Below are 11458 nucleotides of genomic sequence, written 5' to 3' on the forward strand. Positions count from 1 at the left end.
TCTGGGAGGTTGCAAGGTGATCGCCTACTAGCCTGTGATTGCAAATCTGATCATTTAGAAAAGTAATTGATTGAGGTATCATTCATTCTGAAGTCTGTAGCACAAGATGAATTACAATTTCATGGATCATAGATCAAACTGCATGTAAAAAAGCATCGGTTCCAACTGGAAAATCACTCATTAATCATCCACATCACACAGAAGTGGGACTACGAAAACATCAGGCTCAATAAAAGTGGACAAACACTCCTTTTCTCTCGATCTCTCCCCTCCCGCACTCACTCAGTCCCATCACAGCCCATTAAAAGTTGCATGCTGTTGTTTGTCAGCAAATGGAAAATGCGTGCCGGTATTGATCCACCATCATGCATCCATTCTGGATCTCTGGAGGCTCATTTTCCTTTTCTTTCAAGCTTTTGTGAGGGAGGATATTACGTCTTGTAGCACTGTGATGGAGTTCACCACAAGTTCAGGTCAGTAATAAAGAATATGCATCAAACTAAAACAGAGACGAGATTCATATCTCTCACACATCAGCATTTCCTCCAAATACGGGGACATTTAGCCGATTTAAAGGGCAGTTGCATGCAAATTTGCAACTAGTAATGGATTTTCCATGCATTTAAATGGAGAGAGAGCAGAGGTGTGGAAGAGAGAAATGTGTGCCGCTGTGCGAGCAAGTGGATGTCGTCTCAGGTTTCAGCAGAATTAGATTAGACTAATGGGAACTCCCCAGCATCCGTCAACAAAGAGGGCATACCGGAACGTCCTCAGGCCATAAACTGCCAAATAAGCATTTAACTGAGAAACTGCTTAAATTCAAACAAAACTAAAAGGTAAGGGAACTCCAAAAAGGCCCACTGAAGGTTTCAGGAAATGTAGTCTTTTTTGCATAGGTTTTAAAGTCTGCCATGCTTCAAGTTTGTCAAATTGGGTTCCTGAAGAATTCATGCATTCTTTAAAATCTTGATAATATTATCAAATAAACACATATAGGTCCATTCAATGTGGCTGCATGTGTGTTAAGCGGTGCTGACTGGAATGACGATGATGAGGATGAGGATGAGGGTGGCAGTGATGCTGAGGGCAGCGATGCGGTACGCCTGGTTCCTGCTGCAACGTGTGAATGAATGCGAACGCCGCAGGAGCGTGTCGGAGGCCGGCGTGTAAATCTCATCCGTCCAGAACTCCAAAGACTCAGGCGCCTGCAAAATAAATATAAAAAATATCAGAGTTTGATATCAGAGCTGGTTGGAGAAATTTAGCATTACATCACTTGTTCACGAATGGATCCTCTGAAGTGAATGGGTGCCGTCAGAATTATAGTCCATAATAGTAATCCACAAGCAATCCACACCACTCCAGTCCATCAATTTACATCTTATAAAGTGAAAAGCTGTATGTGTAAGAAACAAACTCATCAAGACAACTTTAAACTTTTGCTTCTGGCAAAAACACGAGACCGTAATCTATAATCACTTTTCCTCCAGTGAAATACTTTGATACGTTGTCTTCTCACATCAAAATTAAAACTGTTAAAACTTGTAATTGGAGCTTAATCTGTGTGTATTTCTCTCCTGATTCAGACAAGACAACTTTTTCACTGGAAGAAGCAATATTATCTGAAAGAGGACTCATATTTTAGCCAGACTTAGTCTAGACTGATTTGTTTACTAATGGTCATGTGGATTATTATGATGTTTTTTTTATCAGGCGAACTGTTCCTTTAACACAGATTTATAAAACATGTTTTGTTAACCTCATCAGAATCTATTGGTTAATATATAAGGTAAGCACTTTAGAAAACTATATTGCCATCCAATATAAAAATGTTATTCTAGTTTTGGTCAATTTGACACTAGCATAAATACACTGTAAAAAGATACAGATTGTTATCAGGTGAACTGTTCATGAACCTGAACCTGAGGTAACAATGATTTCAATCCAAACATTACATTTGGAGTTGTTACCTGAAAATCCAGCGGTGTTAAGTCTGACTGGCTCCAGGTCACTTTGGGACGTTCAGTCATATGCTGAGTAGTGCTATGGACAGATGTGCGGCGTGGTGCATTGTGGGTCTCAGGTGGCATGAGGTGAAAGCCCGTCACTTCCTGCACTACAGAGCCCTCTCTTTTATGCACTCCACCTAAATGATCTAACTGAGGAGCCAAAAAAGGTTTATATTATGACCAAATATTCACCCTTATATCTATACATATACATTGGGTCTAAAAGAGACTACTAGTCAAAATACACACACACACACGCACACACACACACACACACATATATATATATATATATATATATATATATATATATTCTGCATTGCAATTTGAGTGCAAAGTTAAATTTCTTTGCCTTTTGCTTTAATGACAGCAGCACTCACTGCATAAAATCCACAAGTTTGCATAAAACCTGTTGATCATGTTCATGAAAATGAGGATCTTGTGCTTCAGTTCAGTGTAGCAGGGATTACATAATTTTTTTGGGCCAGCCCTAAAGTTAATATTATCCTGGTTACCTCTGCAAAACCCAAACAATTTGTTTTCATTAACTTTCTGATTATTGCAGGTGATAAGCTCTGTGACCAGCAAAAGTGTAAGATTCTTACAATATAATCTTGTGAAGAAAAGGAGTTTAATATTTAAATGTGCTATAACCAATTTCAGCTATTTTGCTAACTTAATGCACAAAATGATTGACAAGCAGAGAGCATTTCTGATTAGAGTTAGTTTCCTATTGATACAGACTTTCTTATTGGCAATTGACTCTTATTTTGTTGTTTACAGGGGCTAAAGAATAATATACTACTCTTACAGTTTTTGTCATATGTTATACACTGTACCTTTATGTGGCAGAAATAAGAGTAGTGTTCTAACATACTAGTCTGAATTCAATCAGAGTCTAGTTACGCCACAAAGACAAGTATGATTTCTCAAGACACAAATTTCAGTGATTTAAAGTCATAGGGACATTTAATGTGGAAGAGATATCACTAATAGCACATTTAAAATATGTTTAAATATGTAGATATTTCTTAACCTGTTACCTTTGCAGGCTGTATGTGTGGCTCCTTGCTGAAGCTGATGCTCCACTCTCTGGGGGCTTCTGATCCGCTGCTCTCCGTGTGGCTCCTGGAGGTCCTGCGTACAAACAGATGCCTGCGTTTCGCCGCTGCCTCGTTGATGGCCTCTGTCCCTGGATTGGTCCGTGGGGACCCCTGCTGTTGCTGCACACTAGGCCGTGCTGTGAGCTGTGGCTGTATGTGCATTTGATGCAGGCATGCGACCTGCTCCCGCTCCTCCAGGCGGTTTAGCGTGGAGAGCACGAGGGCCAGCTGCTCACGTAGCTCTGCAATTGGCTCTAGCTGTTGCTCCAGTTCCGTGACCCGTTGGAGCAAGCGCCCCACACCCCATCTCACGCCCTCTTCTGGTGCCTCCAAGGAGTGAAACAACCTCCGTAACTTTCCCAAACGTTCACGCCTCTCTGGCAGCCCAGCTCCGCCCCCTTCCTGAGCCCCTCCTCCTTCCCCTGGCAGAACTGCCATGGAGCCACACATGCTAATATCATCTAGGAAACGGAAGATGGCGCTGATGTCATCCTCGCCGATGTCAGGGTTATCAATGGAGAGTTTATCGGCAAGCATGAGGCTTCGTAAAGCGCGTCGATCTGCAGGCTCTGTCTGGGTGCCTACGCTTACCATGCCCTCGATGCTTATTGACCAATCGTACCATGCGTCCAAACTCATGCCGCTAAGCCGTTTGAAAGTATCCTGCACCGTATTGACGATGCGAGGATCAAAACCGGGAATGTCGAAGCTCGATCTGTCGATGCTAAGTTTAACAGATCCTGGTTTTCGTAATCCAGACTTCTCTAAGACAGACCGCTCTGATCTGGGTTTCTGCAGGCCGGTCGTTTCAGGCTCAGGTCTTTCGTCCGCTGTCCTGCTGTCGATGTCCAAGCTGTGGCTTTTGATTTGAGGAGCGGAGGTTTGGTGCTTTCGGCTGGAGACAGAAGGGCCGAAGTAGGTGGATGTCTGGAGTTCATCCAAACTCTCATGCTTTGCCTGGCGCCACTGAGTCTGATGGTCATAGGGATTTGCGGAATCATTGTACGATTGCATGTCGCCCAAGTGTGCATCCAGTTCAGGTGCATTCGAATGAGTCATGTAAACATACGAATGCTCATGCGCATGTGATGCCGGGTTGTGGTGGTCTTTTGCGTATGTTGCAGGGTCTGGATAGGGGTTCTTTTGGGAAGTGTAAACCAAGTCCTCTCCATCTGATCTTGGTCCATCTGGACTTTGATCTGACTGGCCGCCGCCTTCCATGGATGTGAGTGGAACATTGTGGATCCCTTCTTTAAAGGCACTCCTCTTCTGCGAGCAGGAACGAGCAACGTGGATTCCCTGATTGGTCACCGGTGTCTTGCCAGCCTCCTGATTGATTTCATCAATGGGAATGTCCCCAGAATGCGCATTCTGCATGCTGTCCCGATTGTGTATATGTGAGCGAGGCTCAGTGACCAACGCAGAGGTGGTCTGAGCGTGTGAAGCCTCTGTGTTATGACTGAACACTTCACAAGGGAGGTTCTCATATTTACAGTCCTCAGAGGCGGTCCCTCCTGCTGTGACGGGTAGGGCAGCTGGCCAGTCGTAACGCACAAATCCCTTCCCACAGACCTGACAGGGTGTCAGAGACTGCAGGTTCTGCGTGTATGTAGGAGCAGTACGGGTGTGCATGAGGAGGTTGAACAGAGAGACAACATCGGCGGCAGCTGAGAGCCGGTTGCTGCAGGGCGGGTGAAGTCGCTCTCGGAAGAGTGTGGAAGGGAAGCAGGGGTCTCTACAGGCAGTGGAGTACAAGAGACTCCGTAATTCTAGAAGCGGCTGCAGGCTGAAGCGTCCACTCAGATAGACACAAATGTCTGCGTACAACACGCTCCCACGGCATGCACCTAACACCTCCAGGATCTCCAACAATACAAGGGGGTCTTCAGGGTTTTCAGCCATATTTGCACCAGATTTGAGCTTTTAATCATGGATACTACATATAGAAACCTATGCCCACTGTCCTTTGCTTTCCGCCCTTCGTCAAAGGCAAATGCAGCTCTGCAAAAGGGAGCACAGCCATAAAATCAGGTCAGCCAGAGGAGGATATCCACAAAAATTACTTTTGCATTGACTTACTATATATAAATACTATGCAAGTTAAAACAGTCCAAGAAAGGAAAACGCAATAAAAAAAACAACCGGTTACCTCTTGCAACTGGGATGTGGTGCTGAGAACAAAGCTATTCATTGCTGACCTTATTCAAAGCCTTAATATAGCCGCTGATCAGAGCATTTGAAAAGCGCAGAATCCATTAGTGATGGTATAAAAACGTCCGTCTCCACTGATCAGGGTCCCACCAGAGAGATGATCATAGGTAAAGCAATGGTCAGTGGTCAGGCAGCAGTCAGTCCTACGGTTAGTGCAGAAAAAAGGTTGTTTGGGGTCTCAAGGGATTCTATGAAACCCGGTTCTCATCCCTCATGAGCTAATGCCCTGCACATGAGAAGCAGCATGGATAGTTTCTGCTTCATGTGTGACAGGAGCGTTGCATCCTCTAGTTGGTGTGTTTGCACACGGAGCTGCTGTGGTGAAAGTCACTCATGACGTTAGTGACTTTCTAGAGCAGGACAATAAACAGCTCACAGAAGGAGTGCATAATAGACTACAGAGAAATGCATAGAAGAAACCTTCAATTGTAAATCCCAATTCTTTTATTATTAAATATTTCCTTTGTGCACTTTTTTGTTTATATATACAAAATATATATATTTAAATTACGGTAAATTAACCAGTTATTTACATATTAAATTGTTAAATAAAATGGCATAATCATAATCATATTTGATTCCTAAATATATTGAATAGTAATGTATTTCTATTTACTTAAAAGGCTCAATATAAAAAAAAATGCATTTAAAACTATTGAAACCAAGCATAGATTTACATACAGCACCTTTAAGCATACCGCATTTGTTGAGTAAAATCTTAAGATATAACTTGAAAATAGAAAAAATAGCCTACCTGTACTATCTGAGGATGTGTCCTGATGCACACAGACTGTCCCAAATCTCATGCAAACAAAAGTGGAGGAGTCAAACAGTCCCAGCATCTGCTCAGTATCTTACTGAAGTGGATGAAGAGAGATTTACAGAGGATAACACACTTCCTCTCTCTCTGTTTTAGTATAGCCTAGAGCTACATTAAAGTGATCATCAAACCTTTTACAAGTGTAATGGAGCTTGTTCCCTTCAGACATCAGATAGTATGCTCTGTTAAGACTCATCAGGAACTCAAAGTTATTTCTCTGTCTCTAATTGATGAGCATCTGAAATACATCAGGTTTAAGATGACTTCAGGACTTGGAAAAAGTTTGTTGTTGAATAAAAAAGTTTGTTTAGAGGTTAAAAATCATTCATAATAAAGACCACGAGGGGGCAACAAAACTCAGATTGCATATGAATAGGAAAACATCTTTGAAGGGGGAAATACTGACTACTACCAATAAGCAACAGAAAAAATGTCACATTGCTACAATACTGTTCAAGTGAAATAATGAACAGTTAAATTATAATAATAAATTCTGTATTTTTGCTGTAATTCGTTTTGATAGACAAGATAGCTATTGCATGAATGCATATAATACGTCAATGATTTTTAGTAATTTTTAATAGCAATAATATATAAGAAAAATATCAAACCAAGTGGCATTTTTCCTTAAAAACTGCACATTTTAGTATGTTATTAACACACACACACACACACACATATATATATATATTAACTTATTTCAGCTATTTTATTTCTCATTTGGATTTAGTTTAACTTGAAGTACTAAAATAACAAATTTAATAAATAAAAAATATAGACTTTTCAAAAACAGTTACTATTACAATTGGGGGAAAAAAGTAAACAAAAAGACTAAAAATTAAAACAAAAATAAAATATAATTCGAAATTCAAAACTATAACTAAAAACAACATTAGTTAACCTGGTACTCAACAACAGCCACTTTATTTATGATTATTTTTATATGTGTGTGTGTGTGTGTGTGGAAGGAGTTTAAGTCATATGTACGAGTGCATAACTCTCCATAATAGATTTTGATAAATTTACAGTAAAGGAAATGTTTTGATGGGTGTGCCTCTGCGTGCTCTAATATAATTTTGCACTCTCTGATCTCTTTGTTGATCAATCAGTTTGGGTTTGTTGGTGAGTCATACTGTTAGTTATTATGAGAGTCAGTGTTGTGTTTGAGAAACACAGAGAACACACGAAATCAAAGGGAGGGAAGAGATAGACGTGGTTTGTAATTATACAACCACTTTTCCAGTGTACAAACTCGGCATTAGGGTGGCTTTGCCAAATTTTGGCCTAATTGAGATCAGGCAAACAGGAAGAAGTGGGGAAGAACGGAAAGAGAAAATGATACGGACAAGATTAAGGAAACTGAGAGGTTGTGAACGGTCACAATGGATTGACGCTGTGTTTATGGGAAACGGGATGATGTTTTGGGTATCAGCCCCTTCACAGTGACTCTTATCAGCCTGTTGAGTGAAGGCTGTTAAAACAGATCCATACAAACACACTTCATCCTGGATACTCCAAAAACATTCCATCACAATATTCATGAAATCATTTGGCTTTTATTTGAGTCATATACACTGATGTGGGTAAATTAATCGACCTTATTCACAATCAGAAACAAAACATTAAAAAAAAAATCATATCAAGCAGTACCGCAAGTACATTAAAGCGAACAAATCGTTAATCTTTCAAATCTATTATGAACAATAAAAAAATATAAAAAGACAGATTTAAAGGCCTTTTCCAATGGGCTTGGAATGCTAAACCAACCCTTTTCTCTCATTACTGACAGCTGCACTAAGAAAAAGAGTGAATTCCAGTCGATCAGAGTTGTGAAGAGATTGTGTGCCTGATGATGTGGTCTAACTGGCTCTTAGCTGAAGCAGTCAGGCTGCTTTGGGACAGACATCATGCAACACAAATATACTGGCAGTTTCCCAGGCAAGCGGACCCTCACACAATCTCCCGGGTTTTCCGGATGGCACAGCACAGCATCATGCTAAAGATCATGCCGAAGAGCTGCACACATGGAGAACACATTCCTTCAGTGACACGTCAATCAAGTGACACCTACTGTTTCCTAAAAGCCTTATGATCAAGGAACATAATATATACTTTTTTTTCTATTTAAAACCATAGTTTGTAATCGCTGCACGTTTAGCATTACTCAAAAACATACATACACAACATTTAAAAGTTTGGGCTTTGTAAGATTTTTATATTTCTGAAAGAATGCTCACCAAGGTTGCATTTATTTGATCAAAAATACAATAAAAACAGCAATATTGTGAAATCTTATTACAAATCAAAAGAACTGTTTTCGGTTTGAATATATTTTAAAATGTAATTTATTTCTGGGATGCAAAGCTGAATTTTTAGACTTCAGTGTCACATGATCCCTCAGAAATCATTCTAATATGCTGATTTGCTGCTCAAGAAACAATTATTATTACCGGAAAGTTCAAAAGAACATGATTGAGTTGAAATAGAAATCTTATGTAACATTATAAATGTCTTTGCTGTCAATTTAATGCATCCTTGCCAAATAAAAGTACAAATTTCTTAAAAAACTACAACGAACCCCAAAATTATAAATGGTAATGTTTATATATAAATTGTCATTCAATTAGACATTTTTAATTTATAATATTTCAATTAAAGCTTTTACAGTTATAACATGTATATATCTTTATCTAAGGTTGATATGCTGAACAAATCTTGACAAAAAAATATCAACACACAGTGAAATTAAATCTAATTTACCATGATCACTCCAATGCCGATTCCAATGCTTCCAGTAATATAAAGTTTGGAGTTAAGGAATTCATCAATGGCATCAGGGCAGCTCTGAACACATAAAACAAGACAAAAGGATTTATGGTCTTAAGGTTTATCAGTGTTTATGCTCTCTTGCCATATATATATGCCCAGTTAAACTGAGCCAAGATGCAAAGAAGTACAAGAATGAATCTTTATTTGGTGGAAGACATTCTTATGTCTGATGTAACAGGGCTGTGTAAACACTTTACTCATTAGTTTACTTACACCCTGCTGGATCTTTAGCACAACCTTTGAAAATAAACATTTCCTTTCACTTTGTAAATGCAACTCTTTTCTCAGTTTTGTGAACCATTACTACGATGCAATCACCTCTTACTTGACCTTCTGCTGGTAGAGTAACAGCGTGCTTCACTGACTCGCTCAAACTGAGCCGTACGCAGGGTGCCTCAGGACAGAAACATTACCAGTGCATGAAATCTGAGCTAAACTGGTGTAAAAGCACTCCAAAATCAGACCTGCTGCCTTAAAGAATCTAGTTCAGTACGGTCAACCGTAAATAACTGCTAAACAATCGCTGACTGATATTTGACGAAAGATATTTAAAATATGAGGACTTGAAACTTATAAACTGAATCACAATTTTGAATGAAATAAGATGTGCCTTGGCAAATACCAGGTGTTATTATTAACTAAAACTAAAAGTATGTAACAAAACAAAACAAAAATGTAAAAAATCTTAAACTTAAGTTAAAGCTAAATATATATATATATATTTTTAAATATCGTGAATATTCAATATTTTAAATATTAAAATGACAAAAGACAAAAAAACTAACATTTAAAATTAAAAAATTAAATCTAATTCAAAATATGAATAAACACTAATAGTAAATAAAATAACACACATTAAAATAATTCCTCGAATCACACTTGTTTAATTTCGGCTGCACAAATATAAAATAAAGTTAATATTTTTTCTCACATTTATGCTTTTTTTTTTTTTTTACATCTAATTCTGTATTTTTATATTTATTACATGTTTTTTTTGTTTTGTTTTTTATTTATTGAATCAAAGTCATCAGTCTACATGGATTTTGTCCAATGATTTAGTACAAAACTCAGTTATCAGTAGCATCTACATATCAAATATAATAACTACCAAACTGCAGCATTTTAGTCTGTAAGCACTGTTACCTTTGTAATGAAAGCATCGAGCTTCTCTTTTTTAGGGCAGGTCTGATCAGGAGTTTCCGGCTGGTTTCCTAATGGTCCACAGCAGTTAAGCTTAGAGATGAGGAACAGATGTCATCACAAATTAGCGATGCTTCAGAGTCAACAAGCTAGGAATAACTAGTGTTTCAGAGACCATCTGATGCATACAGCACATAAAAGCAGCAAGTGATTTCTGAAGATCTTACAACGAGCGCTTCTGAGGAACAACTAGCAGTTGACACAGTTGTTCACAAGACTCACAGTATTGTATCTTTGCAAGAAAGAAAAGAGATCTTACTCCATGATGGATGAGAATGATTGTTTCTTTCAGAGCATCTTCATTCGTTTCTTGGTATTTATTGTATGTTGCCTTGTAGAAATTTGTTACATCTTGAGTAACCTATGGGCACAAACATGAATTAGGAGCACCACTGGTGTTTGTACATGTGAACTGAGCATTTGGGACGCCCACCTTGGTCTGGTTTGAAAAGCCCAAATACCAGCAGCCACCTCGACTGCAAAGATAACCAACAGAAAGAAGAAGAACTGTGGGGAAGACAAACAACAGTCAACCCCCACGGCTGATGACATCATAATACTACAAAGTGATATTTGAGAAGATAAGAATGTGGGGGATTACCAGTCCAAGCAAGCAAGGGATTCCTGGATTGCGCCACAACATCCAAAAAACCAACGACCATAATCAGCGCACCGACCCCAATGAGAATGTACAAACCTACAACACACACACACACACTTTACTTTAATCGAATGATCATCACAAGCAGCAACACAAAAAAGCATGTTAAAAAAACGACTTACCTGTATAGAAAATGAAAGATGCCTCTCCATCAAACAAGATTTTAGTCTTGGGATCAAGCCTCAGCCAGAGTCCAACAGCCATGACGCATGTTCCTGCAATCTGCAAAAAACAACAACAGAAGATAAATCACAATGAAATACCTGCAAATGGCATAAAATGCACGCAAATCTAAATTATTTATTTAATATTAGAAAGACACAGCTAAAAATCAGTGCACTAAATGATTTCAGCAGAGGTTATTGATTTAAAGAGATCTAAAAGCCATCCGTTTACATTCCCATTCATCTAAATGGCAGTCACTTGGCTGGCAAACCTGCTTGCTAACATCTTTGCTTATGGGTCTTGGCCTAGGCTTTTTATATATATATATATATATATATATATAATATATATATATATATATATATATATATATATATATATATATATATATATATATATATATATATATATTGCCATGAATGCATTTATATAAAGCCATAAATGTCACGTAGATAATCCT

At 38.6% G+C, this 11458-nt stretch overlaps 2 protein-coding genes across 2 annotated transcripts; both read right to left on the reverse strand.

The window, feature by feature from the left end:
* LOC113079193 (major intrinsically disordered Notch2-binding receptor 1-like) lies at positions 1-5523 on the reverse strand. Its single transcript, XM_026251406.1, has 4 exons — positions 5262-5523; positions 3053-5113; positions 1971-2159; positions 1-1205 (listed from the first exon to the last, which is right to left on the reverse strand). Exons 2-4 carry the CDS (start codon positions 5012-5014, stop codon positions 1023-1025), a joined length of 2334 nt encoding a protein of 777 aa, XP_026107191.1. The 5' UTR covers positions 5015-5113; positions 5262-5523; the 3' UTR covers positions 1-1022.
* Positions 5524-7758: 2235 nt separating this feature from the next.
* LOC113079206 (CD9 antigen-like) lies at positions 7759-11073 on the reverse strand. Its single transcript, XM_026251423.1, has 7 exons — positions 10956-11073; positions 10774-10869; positions 10606-10679; positions 10432-10533; positions 10116-10205; positions 8904-8987; positions 7759-8159 (listed from the first exon to the last, which is right to left on the reverse strand). The coding sequence occupies exons 1-7, from the start codon at positions 11035-11037 to the stop codon at positions 8094-8096; spliced, it is 594 nt and encodes a 197-aa protein (XP_026107208.1). The 5' UTR covers positions 11038-11073; the 3' UTR covers positions 7759-8093.
* Between the last annotated feature and the right edge of the window lie 385 nt (positions 11074-11458).

The sequence above is a fragment of the Carassius auratus genome, unplaced genomic scaffold (assembly GCF_003368295.1).
Source record: "Carassius auratus strain Wakin unplaced genomic scaffold, ASM336829v1 scaf_tig00027323, whole genome shotgun sequence".
NCBI lineage: Eukaryota > Metazoa > Chordata > Actinopteri > Cypriniformes > Cyprinidae > Carassius > Carassius auratus.

Excerpts from the sequence above, each read along its gene's own strand:
- LOC113079206 (XM_026251423.1), bottom strand. The coding sequence starts at position 11,037 with ATGGCTGTTGGACTCTGGCTGAGGCTTGATCCCAAGACTAAAATCTTG. Across the intron at positions 10,870-10,955 it reads ATCTTTCATTTTCTATACAG|GTTTGTACATTCTCATTGGG; the intron begins GTAAGTCGTTTT and ends TGTGTGTTGTAG. Across the intron at positions 10,534-10,605 it reads GCTTTTCAAACCAGACCAAG|GTTACTCAAGATGTAACAAA; the intron begins GTGGGCGTCCCA and ends TTGTGCCCATAG.
- LOC113079193 (XM_026251406.1), bottom strand. The coding sequence starts at position 5,014 with ATGGCTGAAAACCCTGAAGACCCCCTTGTATTGTTGGAGATCCTGGAG. Across the intron at positions 2,160-3,052 it reads CACACATACAGCCTGCAAAG|TTAGATCATTTAGGTGGAGT; the intron begins GTAACAGGTTAA and ends TTGGCTCCTCAG. Across the intron at positions 1,206-1,970 it reads TAACACCGCTGGATTTTCAG|GCGCCTGAGTCTTTGGAGTT; the intron begins GTAACAACTCCA and ends TTTATTTTGCAG.